The sequence below is a fragment of the Plutella xylostella genome, chromosome 22 (genome assembly GCF_932276165.1).
Source record: "Plutella xylostella chromosome 22, ilPluXylo3.1, whole genome shotgun sequence".
Lineage (NCBI taxonomy): Eukaryota > Metazoa > Arthropoda > Insecta > Lepidoptera > Plutellidae > Plutella > Plutella xylostella.
Genome location: NC_064002.1, coordinates 5239928 through 5259805, shown reverse-complemented (window position 1 = coordinate 5259805; position 19878 = coordinate 5239928). Strand labels below are relative to the sequence as shown.

Here is a 19878-nt window from a genome sequence, read left to right as displayed (position 1 = left end):
AAGATCTGCATGTGCATTATTAATTTTGGACAAGTGTATATATTATGATAAAAGACTGTACACAACATTAAATCTACTCTACTTTTAAGAAATGATATCTCCAACAATACCGATCGCTATAAAATAATATATATTGCTACAAGCCCGACGCTCCCATTTTTATCATCTAACTAAGCTTTAAGATAAATCGTAAAATAACGTTATATTGCCGAAGCGTGTACGAACGACGTCCCAACATGGCGCCTCGACAGTAATCCCGGGATTAGCGCGGATTACTGCGCCGTGGTACAGGCAGGACTACATTGACATTAAATTAAAAACATACATCGCATATACACACCTATTTCTTGTTTAAATATGTACGTTTAATATAGGGGCTTTGTTTAGAATGGTAGGAAAATTTCAATCTTTAAGCTAAGGGCACACAGTACCCTGTTATCGAAACCTGGTATGCATAAAATATCAAATTTCGACGTCTGAACCCTTTCAGATAAGGAACAATATTAATACCTGTTTGTCCAGTCAACCCTACCGACCCTGATCCCAGACATATCTGTCGATTCTTGAATGATTCCAAAACATTTATCGGGATACACATTCCCACCGGTGACAATTATGCAGCATTGCAATTCTAATTATCGCAGAAGGGATTACGGACGAGTTTTACTTACTGGATAACGCCAGAACAGATTCTCATTCTGGATAATGGCTACCTGTGGGTAAAATACATGCTGTCACTCTCTGCAATTATGTTTTAGTCAGTGACAGCATGTCTTTTATCCCACAGGTACCTATCCATTATACAGACATGTGAAACAGGCCCTTAGTGTTACTCACTTGGTCGCCGGTTGCCCGGGCAACTCGGCCAATGTTTCGGTCGCCGAGTAGTCGACAGTAAGTTATAGCCCTTAGTGCAGTGTTTTGTTTTGCCTCGTACCTGCACAGTGGCGTGTATGAGCGTGGCGACGTGGTGCAGGAAGGCGGTGAGCTTGTGTGCGCGCTCCGTTGGAGATAGCTCCGGCCTGTAGTGGGTCGACGCGCGGTACCTGGTAGGAAAAACTTCAAGTTAGAAAGACTGAAGTAAGAACATACATTTATTTTGAGCACACACAGACACTACACGATAATAAGTTTAAAACAGATAATAAAAAGTTTGAAATAAGAAATGAGCACGAGTGTTGCTTCCCGGTGCTAAAACGGGTTGTAAAACGGGTGGTAAACGAGTGGTAGCTTGATGCTATATGGTTGGCCATAGCTCTGGTTCACCTAATCTTTCTGATAACCTATCTTTGTTTCTCCGAGTTACGTAACTTATGTCGTAATCATCACGACCCATTACGTCCCCACTGCTGGGGCACGGGTCTCCTTCCAATGAAGGAAGGGTTGAGGCCTAGTCCACCACGCTGGCCAAGTGCGGGTTGGTGGACCCCAACACAAGCAAGCTTGTGCTGAGAGAGTTGTCGGGTAAGTGGGCAACCCGACTGTCAGATGTTTTCAAGCCGCCCGAAGGCCTCTGACTAGGCTTAACGACTGCTACCGAAGCAGCAACCGGGACCCACGGCTTAACGTGCCGTCCGAAGCACGGAAGCGTCCAGAAAAGCACCACTTGAAATTGGTCACCCATCCAATGGCTGACCGTGTCAGTTGTTGCTTAACCTCAGCGATCAGTTACGATCACTGAGGCCCGCTCGACTACGGACGCTTCGTTTTATGTCGTAATACTAATCATAATATCTAAGGCTTGTTCTCATTTACCTTTTGGGTGAAATATCAAACCCCATAATAATATGAGGAGTTATGAAAGTGTTCAGTGTTTGAATTCAACCTGAACAAGAAATAAGGTATCCCTGAAAACATAGACGAATTCATTCGAAAAATTATATAACTTATTCGTAAGTACAATTTCTGCAGATTCTATTCGTGATATTATAATTAAAGTGTTAGCGGCAATTTCGTTACCAAATTGAATATAGCGCTACCGAGGTCTTCATCCAATATCCGTTTAGTGCAGGACATAGTACAAAGAAGATACAAACTACAAACGAACGAATTACCTTTGACCTATGCATGTCATTTCCATTGTGTCAAGTCTCAAGCGGGCAAAGATGATGAAACGGGCTCACGTTTATTAAAAATTTAAAGCAAAAGTTAACTGTATCCAAGGGATTATGTTTTTAATTAAAAGTTTCAATCAAGACTGCGCAAAGCAGACATTTAATCTATCCGAAAAAAATAATGGTGGTTCTCTCTAAGCTTACAATACAATACATAGGAGTTATTGTTTTATGTGGCCTTATTTACAAAGTGACGTCACATTTATAACTTAAACTTTACGGTTCTCTAGAGAGCCGGCATCAATTTAATTGCATTAACTGCTACCACTCCGGACTAATTATTTGGTAACATAATTACTTAGGATTTTAAGCGCAATGGCTTTTGATATAGGCCGAGGTCAACCCAAAAGGTGAATTAGGGCTACTGACCCACATATGCCAGTAACTCTTGACTTGACTTGGTGCGTAATCGATGGCCAATAGTAGGTTTTCTTCCGTCGGTCGATTCATTAAATCACCAAATTAGATATTTATAAGTTATAGTCTATGTAAATGGACAGGGTAACCACATGAAAGCTTCAGCTCTACTGAAATATTATACACGTTCATTGTAGCGGAGTCTCAACGCATTTATTTTGTAGGTATACGAGTTTATTGGACTATTTCTATACTTCTGTAGGTAGGAAATGTCGAGAAATGGAGACATATTATTGTTCTTCTTTCCACTCCAGTTCTGCGCGCCTTGAGAGTGCAAGGAAATAGACAAAATACTATTAGACATAGATTAAGGATCACCTTCAGGGAAGCGTAACCTCACTATACAGATCAATCTAGAAACCACCTGACCTGTGTATGCTGTATGCTTAAACTCTGGATTAACACATACATATGGTATCATCCCAAAATTTCTACAGGTACACTTTTTAAGACGAAGCGAAGCTTGCTTGAACTTTTAGTCTATGTTAAATTACACATAACTAACTCATAATAACAAACCCCCACTTACCTCGCACAAAGATACAGCGTGTAAACGGGCGCTAGTTTGAAGGCGGGCGCGTGCGGGTCGAGCCGGGAGATGACGGCGGCGAGGAACTGCGCCTGGCCCGCCTCGGGGAACTCCAGGACAGCGGGGAGGATGGGCTCCTGCCCCGGCCGCGCCGCCGACCCGATGCCGGGGGTCATCCTGTAGGTGGGACTTGTTAGGAAGTGTGTATGAAGTAAGCTGGTTATCGGCAGTCTCGTACTATGTAAAGGACCAGTGCCAATAATTATTTACATGTCGTTTGATGGTGTTTTTTTTAATGATAAGAATCCTATGAATTAGAATTGAGCCACCATGTAAATAATTTGTTGTTTTTTATAATGACATAATAGTGGTTTATTGGATCGAAGCATTTAAGTGGTTACACTTTAGAACCGGCGTTTAAAGTTCATTGGAGTAATTGAGGAAAAACGAAGTACCTAAATTAGTAATATAGTAGTAGATCGATGACCTAAATAAAACTAGACTTTAGAAATGGTTGTGCAATATTTTCGATGCTTAGTGACCAGTTTACAAAGCTATTAATCTACAACGAAAAAGTTGGTGCCAAGTTTTATGAGAAATACGATACAACAACAACGAAAAACTTTAAGGTTCAAAGCTCTTGGTAAACTAACGAGACGTGCAACTTTTAAAGAGCTTACCGAGTAATCGGGCAGATAGAAAAACTTCGCCGCAACAGCTGCTCTCGCTTCGACGAGATTGGTCCAATTTATCCTCCACACTAACGGTTCAATCAAATAATATTGATGTCACTTTTTACCTGTTGTCGTGGCCCGAGCCGCCGCTCTTGGCACTGCAGATGCTCTTAGTCTCCACGTTTCCATCCAGATCGAAGGTCGTTTCGTAATTGTCCTTGTAATTGTTCGTTCGGCTCGCCGGCGAATTCTGGTCTTGATCGTTGTATCCATTGTCATCCCTTATGTATTCATCCTTGGTTTCCAGATGTTGCGACATCATGAGCGACTCGTTGTCTAGTTTAAGGGTGTTGTTGTTGTAGGGCTGCGAGTCGTTGCCGTAGCCGTACGTGTCGTGCGACACGGGGCTCATGGTGCGCTGGTAGTCGTCCGGGGGCTCCCCGCCGTCCTGCGGGTGCGACGCCAGCGACGTGGGCGACTTGGCGCCGCTGCCGGGCGACGTCGGCGATCTAACGCACAACAACAAACACACAAGCGGATGAAGTGAGCGGTGGTAGTCATGCAAGAGAAACGAGAAAACGTAAATAAAGCTGATGGCGTTCCGCATCAGTTGGGGTAAAACACAACTGTGTCGTATGTAAGTGAATTAATGATAGTTTAGATACATTACGTAACTACTAGTCTAAGAATCGAATGAAAATATTGAAGGTGTAGCTAGTAAAATAAAGGTAACATTAAAGTGACAGACAACTGAGAAAACTAGACACAGCTTTACACTTTACACTCTTAGAATATAAGAGCTAGAAGTGCTAGTATCCTGCTGGTGTGGTTACCTGTCGTAGATGGATCCGGAGCCGAAGTGCAGCGACTGCGAGAGGTTGCGGTTGAGGAGCGACTCCTGCGCCGGGTCCATGAAGCGGAACGTGGACACGCGACCGAACTTCAGCAGGCAGCCGTGCTACACAGAAAATACAAATGTTTATTAATTTTTATTTAGATATTCATTTTATTTGTACCAAAACATTGTTACGTAACAGGTACACAGAAACCTGAATCATTACAATCTTTTTAACGTACTTGTAGCACTCACTTTAATACTCCTCCCTAACATTCGCTTACACATTCATCAGAGAACTCATTCGATCCACAAATAAATCGCATTCTGGTTCTTCGTCGAGCAGGGAGCGTACCCGTATATATCTCGAATAAATGTGGTTTTTCATCGAATGCATATCATTAACGATAATTAAAGGGAAGCATAAGGTTCTGCGAAAGTGGCAATGTTGAATATTTAACAGCATTTATTGATTCTACGCGCCAGAGTGGTAGAAATCAAAGTGTGGGAACAGACAATGTGATTTTAAATTCACTGTTGGGGACATCGTTTAAAAGCAGCTTTAATTGTGAAGATCAGTTCTGGGCCAGTTCAGAGTAAATGAACAATTAATTGCTCAATCGAAAATTTTCGATATAGCAGAATAAAACGAATTCACGAGTCTGTTTAAAAGCCGATACAAGCCGCAATCTACTGCCCTACATACCGACATTTTGTCGAAAATATAAAAAAGGCACGTATTCGCCACCTCACACATGATATGTATATCTAACAACGTATCCCTTTTCCTGCATCTAAACGTGCGGAAAGTAAGTCTAGGGGAAATATACACGTTACTCTATTTGTAAGACGTTTAATACATTCTCCGCATCTTCCATGTTTTCCCACTAAATGTATTTCGTGTAACCGTATTACCGGCTTGTCACTTGAGGAACATATTTCATCTTATTTTACTGTATAGAAGCTTCACGTAAATAACTTATTAAGCTCAAAATATATCGCCTCGTGAAAAGAGTTTCCTTTTCTTGGGGATATATTTTCACGAAAATGACTCTTTAAATTTAAGATATTTAGGAGAGTTTCGCTTTTAATCCAATAAAATATGGATAGGTTCATTATCTAAAAAAAACTGCATCCAAGTAAAATCACATAATCACTTATTGCACCCGAGTTGTTCTATGCATAACATTACATAAAAATTCAAACTGTAAGATTCTGCCTATCAGAAATAACAACTAAATTATATTTCAGATTACAGAAGCGATTCCTTGTACCAATTTGCCAAATAAATTGGATCTATTATTAGGGATTATAACTACATGCAATATGGACTAAATAAACATAGAACGTAGTGGTCTGAGTTAAAGTGAAATAACATTTCGTATCCACCACCCAACAACAGTGGCGTGTGACCACATAATTATTTCGCACTGTATGAGACTATGTTTTATGTAGATTACCTGTCACGACTTTAATCCTATAATATGTCACAAGAACTGCCACGTTCATAACAGATACGCCATAATTAACTGTGAGGCTTTGCGAAGAGCGTTCGTATTTTAATGAGCTATTATAAATTATGTCTAGGTCTTACAAGTTAGTGAGGCAATTTCATACTGAAAACAATGCATGTTTATCAAACAATTGAATGATTGCATTTGCTATTGCTACAGATAAAAACAGAACATATATTATCAGACACTGATTTTCGTATGTCTTTGTGTACAAATGAAGAATATCTTATCTAACTATGTATGTACCTATAGGCAGGAAACTCTCGTGTCCGCTAAGTACAACGGTGCAGGGTAGGGCAGTATCGGAGCTCAAATTCTGGGAACGCATTATTCAGCGTCTATCACCGGCATCCTCAGTATAATTTCCTCCTATATACACTCACGAGCAATGAAAAAGTTCCAGTGACACATGGAACGTCAATACATACATATCTATTTCCATCCTGACGTCCCTCAGTAGGGACAAAGGCCTTTGAAAAGATTTCTCCATCTGACTCGATCTTGGGCAGCGGCTGCGAGATCCTTATCCTTCTTGGAACTTCAATGGCAGGTGGAAATCTTTTATAGTCCGTGCGTGTAGTCGTACATACCTGCAGCCGCTGCGAATGCGTGACGCGCTGGTTGTTGACGTAGATCTGCGCATCAGCGTGCAACGGGGTGAGCGAGTAGCCGCCGCCGTCCGCCGGCGCCACCACGCAGTGCCGCGGCTGGATCGACGGCCCGTACAGCTGGAGCGCCATGCCGTTGCCCGACCCTACCTGGGGAGAAAACGAGAATGTTACTTTGTCGCAACCAAAATACAGTCTAAAATTGGCAGTCATATCCTTTAAGGTACCCGTTCGAAGCAAGCGTCGTCGCGGCAGGGCCTCTAATGAATTTCCTATGGAAATTGATAACCTTCTCCTTATTCTTCCTATTGAAATGTTTCATTTCCATGGGGAATTCATTAGTCGCTCTGCCGCAGCGTCACAGACGCTCGCTTCCATAAGTGAAGCCTGTAAAAGGTCCAAAGAGCTAGAGGGGTGGAAGAGCTTTGGTGTGAAATGAATTATTTTCATTCGTTATTTTCGTAACGTCGTAGCACAGACACAATGTCAGACAAAACGAACTGGAGGCACTCAGATAAATGCGGTTTGATAGGATTACGCTGTGGTTACCGAGCCTTCGGTACTGTGTCAATAGTCTATAATTGAAAAAAAATATATTATGTTATAGCTCAATTTTAAATAAACGTATTGACGATATCGATCGTTCAAGACAACTAACCCTTCGTATGCCTTTTATAAAATACAAACCCAAATTTTGAAGCATAAAAGTGAATATAGCGGCTACAACTGTTCAAAACTGTACAAAGGCAATTCGATTATAGTTTAAGCTGACGCTTTAAATATTCAACAAAATTGGTTTAGATCTGACGATAACGTTTTTATAACTGAAAGCTTCAGCGTTCACGATCGATTTATAGAATTATTCTATTATTTTGCACAAAGCGTAGTTCCATTCTGCCGTTTTTCCATTAAATAATTCGCTATCATTAAAATTTCATGACCAACAAGCCATTTCCGGTTTAAGCCCGGAAACAACAACAATCCATTAAGTTATAAATGGTTTATTCCTTCTTTATCAACACTGACTGTTCCATAATGTAATTATTCACAATACTGTAGCATCTGGACATCTACTGGGCGACGAATGCTTAAAATTAATTAGTGAAAGTTACGGCTCGTCAAAGTAAGTTACTTAAATTTTACTTTCGTGAATTAGCAAGATTCTGAGTTTTGTTTGGGCAAACAATTTTTGTTTGTAAGATCTCAGTAAAACATATTTTGACCAAACAAAGTAGTTACAACTACTAGGTACTCTAAACCGTAATTTGAAATATATTACCAACATAACATAACATTATTACGAATGGTTTCTCATTTCACGCGACCATAAAGCGAGCGTACGGTAACAGTTCCTCTCGACGATCAGTTGAAGTAGGTAAACGATAGAACGAGGAACCACGCATTAAAGTTAACAAGCGTAGCGATTTGTGTTTGCGCTCCCCGCGCTTCTCAGATGTTGGCCAAGAGTTATGTGGCGACACCGCGATCCAGACTATTACTTTACTTTATGTGAATCGCACAAAGGTTATTGTGGTACGAGAACAAGATTTTATTGCAAAGTTCCCAAAAGAAAGAAGTAATAAAAACCTTCTCAGCTCTCAACCGCATCGCGTAGTTTATTTCGGTGTCCGCATCCAGTGACGTCACGGACACTTGAAGCGGCTGGCTTCCGGTTCCGGGGTACTCTCCGCACTTTACTTGAGTATACACGGGCTCCGGTGAGACATGTGCGAGTGGCTGGTAGGCGCTGACCCGTGTGTGATGCTCAGGCTTAATAGATGTGAATCGTTCTGCTCGCTGACTTTGAGATGTCTTAGTGTTATTTTATATAACGTATCTTATTATATAATAAAGTTAATCTAAGTCAAGCGTCTGACTTGCTTCAAAACTTAGCTCTGAAGTAGGCGACAAGAAACCATTATGATACGTCGGATTATGTTAGATGGCGGAGTTTGCGAGCTTAGCTGCATACAATTATGCTACAACGACGGCGAACTTTAAACAAGCCCCGACTGGGCGGCGAATAAACAGTAACCTAGTAATAATACAGTTACAAACAACACCACTACTAGCCATCTCATCTACAACGGATAGTATACCCGAGTCCGCGATGTTCTATAGCTGTAACTCATTTTTTATGATTGTATCGGACGGTCTTATTTTAGACGTTGACCTCGTGTTATTAGGCAGATATATTAGTGGCTGATAGTAAAGATTCACGACATGACTTAATCGTATCCAACAACCAACAATATCATCTGTGACTTTCCATCGGCGAGCTTCTGGCCTGGCTGCCAATCAACGACACGTCCACCAAACTCATCATCACACGATTCTCCTAACGTGCTCAACGATCTGGACGACAGCTAATCCCGTAAAACCATTCTATTCCTTTTGCAATTTACATGAAAATGGTGCCTATACAGTACATACCTCGACGACGTCGGTGACCCTCACTCGGCGAGGGTTCTCGAGCGGGGTGCCGTCGGGCGCCACCTCCACCAGCACGGGCTCGTTCCCCCCGCGCGCGCCGGCGCCCCCCGCGCCCGCCTTCTTCTTGCGCCGCCGCGGCTGCGAGTCCGCCGGCCGCCGCCGCACGTGAAACATGATGGAGCCTGTAGACAAACACACGCGTTAGTATATACTTGACTTCATCACAAGTTAAGGACTCATCAATGTATATTATGTTCTTGAAGACCATTCACCGATCAGGCTTTGTTCTGCAATGGAAGCAAACGAATTGTAGGAATTGATCTACAGCTAGTTGTGACGAAGATGAGCGAAACTGACTGATAAAGATGATAATATTATGGCAATCGCGTCTCGACCCTTACGAGTAGCCAATGTTAAGCCCACGAATGTGAAGACGGAAACTACTAACAATAGACCTTGCAGTCAAGACATTCTGGCCGAACTGAATTCAGTGGTATCTTATATTGTCCACACTGAAAGCTTACAGTGCAGTGGTATACGAATACGGTACCTTTGATGGTGTTACGCTCGCAATACAAACCATGCTGACAAAGCGGATATGATGAATAAATGAATGAAGATGAGTAGTTGCAGAGCACGATTCGCTCTCACAGCTGTGTATTGAGCTTAATAGGTAAATGGACTTCATTCGATAACCTAATTAATAGGCAATTGCCCCGAAATACCTCATTCAGTAACCAAACTACAGACAGGAACATCAAATTTGCTGTCCCGCGCCCGTCAAATACAAGTTAATAGAGGAGTTTGGCGATTGGCAAGCAGCCACTCTCAGATAGTGCTTATTCAATTTAGCCGGGCTGTATGTATCTTGTATGACGTTGGAGTGCCGGAATTGCTAACAAGGTTTTGATTAGATAAGACCTCTACTGTGCTATTTCGATTATGTCATTTCTGAAAGTAATTTCGGACCAAGATTGAAGTTACGGATAAAGTTTATGTCACGACTTTCTTAGTTCCCGCAGCAGTGTGATGTGATGTGAGTGTGACGCACAGGTCGCACAGGCGAGCCGGCCAATTTTTGGTGTACATTTTGTACTCATGTGATCGGAGCCGTATTAATTCTATGTAGTTTAATCTTTTATTAATTAATAGACTAATTCGTTTAGAAAACATTAAAAAAGAGAAAATAAAATGGTAAGCTTTCTTCATACCCAATGTTTATTTTAAAGCTCTCTCCGCCAGTAAAAATTAAAGTCCTAATTTTGTATTTAAAGTAAAAAGGTTTAAAAAATAAGTTTGGTTTATTCTCGGTTGAAAACTATTGGATTCAGCGTGATCACTTGAGAAGGTATATAAATCTAGTAAACGTATAAGGTATGATAGCTACCTTTGATAGAGTAAACACAAGATACCGTAAGTAAGTCAAGTAAGCGCGGCACGAACAGTAAACGTGTGCCTTTTCATTTTATTTCGGGTGCGTACTTTATACGGGCTTAAGAAAAGGCTCCCGGAGAATCCCCGGAGTCCCTGCGGTCGTGACGCCCATTTAATGTTGCGGCTACAACGTTTTTGATGGAATAAACAAAGGATGAATACAATTTTTAAAGAAAAGTCATTTGAAGCATAAGCTTTCATAAAGGAATGTTATTACAATAGTTATGTATAATTGAACTGAATGTAGCTGTAATTACGTTAGCAGACCTACTTAGGACGGTGGAGTATCATCTCGAGGTAGAGTTGAGTTCCGTTTAATGAGATCCAATGACTTAAGTGCCGTGATACGTGAGGGACGATGAGGGGAGGGCCAGGGTAGCGGGGTGATAGTGTCACAGAAAGGAGGTTATTAGTAGCGGAGTTGCGACAATAGATCAGATTTATACTGGTGATTATCAAATTCATCATAATATTCACAAGCAGGCATTCATCACAATGTCGTTATCCAGTCTATTTCGTGCAAAGCCTCGGCATTGTATTTTGGCCGGCTATTGTGAAAAGTCGAGACATGAATTCCGCAGCCTACCGTAAATTCGGTAACGTAAAAAATCATATGTATTTCGTGACCTAACCATGTGGAAACAAATGGCGACCCATTTTGGCCACCTACTCAAGGACAACCATAAGCATAATAACGTACCTACTTAACATGTCTAGTGAACAATAGGGATGGAAATAAAAATTAACAAAAAAAAATACGGTAGAAAATATTTATATTTTCGTTTATGAAGCGCAACTTAAAGCTACACTTTTTTATTTATTTCGAATGCTATACAAAAGTCTAAAATCAGTTAGACATGTCTCAAATTTGCATAGAAAAGAATATCTACTATAATATATAATATTTAAGAAATTTTCTCAACTGAAAAATTGCATATCAATTGATATGCATACCAAAGGTTAACACTTTATCTAAGATGAATTATTTATTGAAAAAAGTGGGGTTGAAAACGATTCCATTGATTTGAATGAGAGTTTGTACCTGCTCTGCAAGACTGAATCTACATCTATTTATACTGCCCTTAACTTATTTAGACCTATGAAAGAAAAGTTTTAGCATTTTTTATAACATTTTAAATAACTAAATTCTACATGGTATTAAATGGTTGATTCTAATGAATGAAAATTTAGTTCTGAAAATCGACATACTAATTATGTGTAACATAACATCTCATTTCCAGAGGGCAAACTTAAAGTAAATTCAAAATTTACAGCATTTGTTTCAACTAAAATTATATTTTAGAATGTATTCCGTGTTTCTATTTATCCAGGGATGTATTAAACACTCAATCTAAATAAATAATTAAATACCAAGATAAGAGTTCTTGTCTCGGGGTAATAAACAACTTAGTGACAAAACCCAGTCCTAACGGCTTCACATAAGCCCTGAATTAATCCAGTTTTATCGTCTAATCTCGGCAATAAATACGATCCTTTTAACCAACGGTTGTTTATTGGCACTCGATGACATCCACGCTCTCGGCTTTATTGGCTATCGGCTCTTCACGTACAATGGGTTAGGATTATACGGAGCTTAATTTAGAAAGTACCTAGTTAATACCTAGATCTTGATGTTAAATTGTAAAAAATCCATAGTGCACTTCTAGTAAGTATTCGTAAAGGTAAACTTATTTATTTCAATCGAACCATTTAAATGAAATAGTAATAGTGCTTGTTAAATATACTATAATTACTACCCACGTAGGCACTAGGCACCACTAAGTACCTACCTACCTAATTAACCCTTGGATTCAAGCCAATACTATTAAGATTTTTCCACCTTTAAACGAAAGAATACCGCAATGCGAATATTATTATAAGAACATGTGAATATTATTATGAGTTAAATTACACACACAACATAAATAATTAGACCAATATGTTAATCGGACTGCACTACTTCAAGTATTTACTTATTTATAATAGAGGATACCTTGAAGTTCATTTTTAATGTATGTACCTACCTATATACGTATAATATAAGTATGAATCTAGGTAAATAATTAGTCTACATACATAAACGGAACGTAACTAAAATATGCCCAGTGTCAACATCATTAGAGCTCCTATAATACGAACATCTCGCGCTACGAGCTCGCTACGCGCTCGCTACGACATGTCGTAGCACTGCTACGAGGGAAATCCTAATGCCACGAATTACTACCGTTGTTTTCGTTGCAAGCTTTTTGGTAACGCTGTTCTCTGAAAATACGCAGAGGTATTTGTTTGCTAGAATTTTATATTTTCTTTCTGGTGAAAACCTTGTACAATTTTATATGGCTGAATATTTGCGTTGTTATAATTATGTGTGTATCCTATTATTGATGTTTAGTAAATAGTTTTCAGAACGAGCAAAGTTCCGTATTTTTATGATGTAAGCTAGAATTAGAATGCATTTTTTTCCTCCATTTAGCAGATTTTTAAAAGTAAAAGGTAAAGTCGTATTCCCGAGTCAGTTTAAATACAAATTCAGGTAGCACGGACTAATCCGAGTGCTCTGGGACTGTTCGAATTCAAATTTGATTAACATTCAGATTCGACATTTGTAATTCTAATTCTGATATAATAATAAATGCTTTTATTTTCAAGGGATTGGAGTCTACTAATCCGTATTATTCTAAGGGGAATTATAAAACGAGCGAACAAAAAAAAACTTTGCGACTGATGATGACATACTGTTTTAATAACTTGAGCGGTATGAATTTGAGTAAGCGAAAAATTAACTAAACTGACGACGAATATTGATTTATAATAAAATCCAGAACGAGCTTACAAAAAGTGGACTGTGATAAATCCATTTCAGATATTAAAATTTTATCCGAGCGACTTAATTACTAAGTGAGCGACTGAAAATACAGAGAGGGCAACTTCAATATTAGGATATATTCGATTTTTCTAAGTGAGGTTATACTTAGCGAACTACTAAAAAGTTCACTTTGAGCAAAGTTTTGTATGCTGCTTTATTAATGATTATTGGTTACTGATATTCTATTTGAGGCCTTATGTTTTTTATTTTGATACGCTTTTTAATGAAAACTACAGATTTTTAAATGCACTGGCAAAAAGGATCGTGCAACTGTCCCGAATTTTTCAATAGATATGTATGCAAACACGTTTTGGGGCTAGCAATTCGGCTCAAACTAACAACACCACCACTGGTAGCAAAAATGATACCCATTGGACAAAAAAGAAAACGAGGCCGCCCAATAAGTCCAAGCCCGCACTTATTTACCAGTGACGATGAGTAGTAGGGCTCCTCATACCTATCAATGTTTCTTAGCATTAATAAGAAGTTTTTTTTTAGTTGACTAAAGCGTCTTATTTTAATTTTTGTTCATTTTATTGAAATAAATGCATGCATATTACTTTATTTTTATGGAGTACATTGTTTTATTTAATTACCCTTATATTTCAATAATAAAATTTCTCAACTAATAGAATAGTGTTTCTTCAAATAGTTATTTCATATTATTTTTATTTTTTAAACGTGAGCTCATTATACTCTGCTCATTAGTGTATTTTTCAAAGTGGTTTTTGTATTCGAAACACTTCATTTAAGATAAAATGCCGCTCAGTATAAAAAATACATTTGCCAAATATTGAAAAAAATGCAGGACGTAACGTTGACACTCAAACAAATATTAGGTCGCTCAAATATTATGAAGCTGCTCATTTTGTATTTTAAGTAACTCAAATTAATGTTTGTAAGTTGCTGTTCTGTTGATTTCTCGTCACTCGCAGTCAGTCGCTCACTTAGTAATTCTATAACCCAAATTAATTAATTTTGACACTTAGAACTGTAATTTACAGTCACTCGTTTTATTGCTACCCTTATTCTAATAAGAAAGTTGAATTGAAAGCGTATGAGACAAGAATATACCTACTCGTACACCCATGATTTCTGGAATATCCAGTTGTTGGTACACGTACATATAAGCCACTTGGCCACAAAGATTATAACTTTACGTTCATATTGTGTATTATTTTAGTTACCAAATTTAACGTGATTGGGAACTTTCAGCTGGTGGCGATGGACTATAATAGCCGATAACATCTGTCTAAATGGAAATCCGTGCGGGTCACAATCACGACTACAATCGCTCACACAAGCAGTGTGTCATGTCAGGCGATGATTGATTTAGAGAAAGGAAACGGCAATCGCTACCGGCTGCTAATGATAATTGTTTATCGATATCGCACTGCAGACGTCCACCAGAGAGATGCACGTTATAGTCACAGAATATAAAAGGAACACCCGAGTAATTAGCCAGCAGCATTAAATTTTAATACATAGGTACCGATGCTATTTGTATGTATATGTAGAGACGCAGCAGTCAATTAATATAATGGTAGAGTTCAATTATGCCAGAAGGAATTAATAAGTAGGTCATAATTTCAAAGGTACAATGGACAACATTTCATTTTCTTTACCCTATATTTTTATTAGTTATTCGGAAAGTTTATAGAAAATTAGGGGACCCGTATTTTTTTATTTTGTATATACATAATTTTTTGCATGTTATTTTTAACTTTAAAGTTAATTATTTTAAAACGGGAAGTGACGTCACATATTAGGCTCAATTTTTATTTTTGTCTATTGCCTGAGTCTCGCAAAAAAACATAAATGACACTGACAAGTGACATTTAAACTTTGTTTACATGCCAACCAACAAATGGGTCATTTTCAAATGACCTTGATATTTCTGATGATGGAAAGTAGGTACTTATCATGTAAAAAAATAAGCAGAAGCATTTTTTCAACTGTGTAGGCGGTGGCATGCTCTGGGACATATTATATAGAGGTCATCTCTTAATAATAAATAAATAAAATAGTCAGAAAGTGTCAGAACAGAATTAATGAAAATTACCCAAATAAACAACAATGTCACGATAAAACGTCAACGTCAATCAAAAATGAAAGTGACAGTTACTTTGTTTTTAAATCTATAGGCTTTGATCATCAAAATGCATCGACCTGATGCATGACGTCATCAGCACTTTTTTACTATTTTATGATTTTCTCGAAAATGATACATCCAAAAAATACAAAAACATTTTTTTTGTGGCCTTTAGAGCTAAATCACGAAATGGTTTACGATTTATAGCAGCTTTAGTTTTTTGAAATGTTGTCCATTTGATACAAATATTTATTCCATTTAATCTTCTATTTAAATAAACATGAAAACACCGGTCGTGGCCCGTGGGTATTTTAATTCAATAAGTGACAATACATTGAAGTGCCCCAATTAATTCCACAAAGAACTCATAATATTCAATTATCAATTTGGACATGGACATGTCATGGTCGCGAAGCAACAGTGCGTAATTGTGCAGGCTAAACACATAATTGTTTCACAGTTATGTGTACTAAAGAAATAAATTTTATTCGTCACTTTGTTGCCTGTTCGTTACACTGTTGTTGAGAACGAATCGGATCGTTCTAACAAAAACAAATTGGCTAAACAAAGCCTCAAACTCTACAAGCTACGCCCAAAAATAAAGCGGACTCTATCAAAAATGTATTGGAATCCTCTTACCGGCTGCGGGTGGCGGCGATGCTTGGGAACAAAAGTTCCGCGAACAGACTCGTTGTTCGGAAGCGGTCACTTCGATCTACATCCGGCTGGCCAATCAGCCGTGCGGAGAATAAAGGCTTTTCTTTCGATTGCATTTCGCCGGCAAAATCAATAAGCGTCATGTTGCAGTGGTGGCAGCCATCAAATTTTGATGACGCGCCACGTGGTGGCCTGAATCGGTTCCTCGCGTAAAGGCAACAAGCTCAACAAGCTTTGTAGACAGGTTAAAAATTACCAAGAAGTATTTCTTTTTTGCCGTATCGCAGTCTTGAGCTAAATGACCTGGTAGGGAGCATGGCTGTGTGGTGGGCGTGCGGGCGCGGCGGAGTCCATCGCGGGCGCGGGGCGGCGGCGCGGCGGGGCGGCGTGGCGGGACTGACAGCACCACGCGCCACCACTACCATGCACTACTACTGGTTAAGGGGGGGCTAGCTGGCACTGGTTGCTATCAAACATACATTATTTATAACATTCATTAATTAAGTAAGTATGTCCATGAATGTATTAGTTGGGCCTATAAGTGAAGTATACTCGAATTATGATTCAATATAATAAAATCTACCTACCTATTGAAATAGTGGGTGGATGTTTGAACGAAATGTTCGATAAGGATCCCTATATAATATAGGATAAGGAACTATTCATGAAGTAAATCATAATTTAAATTACATTAATAAAATAACTATAAATGTTCAAAAAATCAATATTCTACAACAACAAAAGGCTTGGCCTTAAAAGTAAGTATTTATTTTGCGACAGACTACACGCGGGACATAGACTGGTCAAGTTCGTCTCTGTTATTAAACGCAGGTGTCTAGTTAAACTTTTTCTTGCTCTATTATTAGTATCTTTATTAGCAACTGTGCAAAAACATCCATATATTAAAATGCTTTATGGGCCAAACCAGATATGGACATAAATTATATGAGACTTTAAAATAACCTGGCTAGAGGCTATGCGGCATAAATAGCCGCATTATGGCTCAGTGTTTTCATCTTAGTCAATTTGTTATGAATTGTATTGTGTTCACAAACTACACGAATGAGTTACAATAATGGAATGATGCTACACTTACGTCATAGTCATAGCAATTAATAATAGCGAGAGTCTTGTCGGTTATTTATTGGTTCCGCGGAATGAACTGACCAATTTATATGCTGTTGCACGCAACTCCGCAAATTTATTAGGAATTTTAGCCATTTGTTCACTAAATTACTGAAATTCGGGTATAGAGATACCGTTAAATATATGTTTAATTCACGAAAGAGAATATTTATTTAAAGTAGTATTTAAGCATGAGCTATTGTTTTGATTGAGTATAGATATAACATTAACTAAAAAAAACAGTATATGTCGATTTGAATGAACTACTTTCAGGTTTGCGTACCAGTTAAAGCTAGAGGAAGCCCGGAAACCTGTGCTTTTTGAACACGACGTAAAGCTTTGTATTTTTATTTTAAATGCACAAGTTACTCCACCTCAATGCAGACTTAGGAAAGCCACTCTGTTCTGATTGAAACATACATAGCTTTGTGATTCATGAACTCTAGACTGGAACCGTAGCTGCAGGCCTCGTCACACTGTAACCAAACTCTACAGTGTACTAGAGCTAACCTTACAAACGTATGAGATATGCGCTTTGCGCACTGCCTAGTGTTCACTATTTTGGGTCTTGGTTGATATAAGGAACTTCTTCTACACGTTTTGTTAACTTAGTTAGATAAAGAGTTTCAATATGTAGGTACCTATTTGTAAAGTAAAGTAACAACTAAACAAATCATACATTTGTTACGTTCGTTACGGGTCCTCACAGCTCTTCGTAAATCATTGGCTCTACTTCAGCATACTTTAGTGATCTAGCCTGACCCATATGAACTTACATATACGCTGGTTGACCTATACCTATAACGCTACTCCCATGTTTATTTAGTAGTAAAATAAATAGAGTTGACAGGTGGGGCGTGGGGGCTCCATCGACCGAAGGCGCCGGAACGCCGTGCGTGTCGGACGCAATACCGCACTAATAGCTTGACCTGTTGCTTTCCAACACTGAATAAATTGGACTAATTTTTCGACTAAACGACTGCGATAGTCTTATCTGTAATAATCGCTTTTGTCAGGAAAGAAATGAAAAAGGTGAAAAGAATTAACTTGGAACATTCATTGCTGACGCTATAAAATCGATCCACGATCACAGTTTAAAAAAATATTCAAATGTTATAATTATTTTATTTTTATTTTATTTTACATTTAAGGAAAACTTACAGCTATTAATAGTTGGATAGCAATTAAAATGTATAGCTAAAAGCCAATTATCAGTTTTCACTGATACAAAACTTAATAATAAAGAGCACAAGATTGTACACTCATACTTAATTATGCTAACAATAACTTAACTTGATTCTGTTATTAGACTGAAATAGTAATTTAGTACACTACAATATGATTATAACTATCTAAATTTTAACTAATTAACTTAACTAATCAACAATTAATATAGTGGTAGGTTGTACCTTACTATATTAAAAACAAGTCTAAATGTATACTTACCTACTAAACTCATACATAGAACTTATACATAAAACAATTATACAAAGCAACATGACACAAACAAAACATCATGGTTTAAAGATAAGATAGCACTACTACTGCCGCTACGCCAAAGACGATACGAATTTGCGTATATAAGTGGCTTTAACCGTTTCTAAACTACTGCCAAATATATCGACCTCGTTTGAGTTGCAGAGACTGTTAATTGCATTACTTGTTCGTATAGAAAAGAAGTTTTGCCGGAAGTTAGTGCTGCAAGCGGGTATGTGGAGGGTTTTGAATTTTCTGGATGGTCTGGTTGGGACATTAAAGTTTACCATCTGAAGCAGCTCCGGACAATCTACGTAGCCTCTAATTATTTTAAAAAAGAAAATGACATCGGCTACTGTCCTACGGAGTTTAAGAGGAAGGAGATGGAGGCGTTCACAGCGGTGTTCATAGTCGGTGTAGGGAATCTTAAATTTAAATCCGATGTAGCGTGTGAACTTCCTCTGTATCTTCTCCAGCCTATTAATATAAACCTCATATTGAGGGTTCCAAATCTGACTGGCATATTCAAGATGACTTCGAACATACGCGCAGTACAGCAGCTTTACAGTCTTCATTGATTTGAAAGGCTTAGAGGCTCGCATGATAAAGCCAAGAGATTTGGACGCTTTACGAACAATATTGTCAATATGCTGGTCAAATAGCAATTTGCTATCATAGGTGACACCTAGATCACGCGACGAGAGCGCCCTTGCTAGGTTATGACCCTTGATTGTGTAAGAAGCTTCGAACAAATGTCTCTTTCTAGAAAAGGTAACACAGTAGCACTTGGCGACATTTAGGTCTAACTTGTTACTCGCACAATAGTGGTCAAGTCTACAGATATCCTCTTGGAGACGTAAGGCATCAGCAGCATTGTTGACGACCGCAAATACTTTCATGTCGTCTGCAAAAAGTAAGTGGGAGGAATTTTTAAAACAGGAGTCAATGTCGCCGATGAAAACAATAAACAGCAATGGACCTAACAGAGAACCCTGTGGTACTCCAGAAGGGATGTTTCTCCAAGCAGAAGTGTAACCATTAAGTACTACCGCCTGAGACCTATTGCTAACATAGGATGTAAACCATCTGAATAAATTACCTCTA

General features: G+C 38.6%; 1 protein-coding gene across 8 annotated transcripts in view; it reads right to left on the bottom strand.

Moving 5' to 3' along the window:
• LOC105383043 (afadin) overlaps positions 1–19878 on the bottom strand; it is a 96868-nt gene that overhangs the window by 28773 nt on the left and 48217 nt on the right. For 7 of the 8 annotated variants that reach the window (XM_048629036.1, XM_048629039.1, XM_048629037.1 and 4 more), the window contains 6 exons: positions 9125–9306; positions 6674–6841; positions 4568–4692; positions 3860–4243; positions 3061–3237; positions 938–1046 (listed from right to left, as the gene is read on the bottom strand). In XM_048629036.1, the coding sequence (XP_048484993.1) occupies positions 938–1046; positions 3061–3237; positions 3860–4243; positions 4568–4692; positions 6674–6841; positions 9125–9306 (1145 nt within the window). The remainder of the gene's footprint in view (positions 1–937; positions 1047–3060; positions 3238–3859; positions 4244–4567; positions 4693–6673; positions 6842–9124; positions 9307–19878) is intronic. The other variant, XM_048629038.1, reaches the window with a different exon arrangement.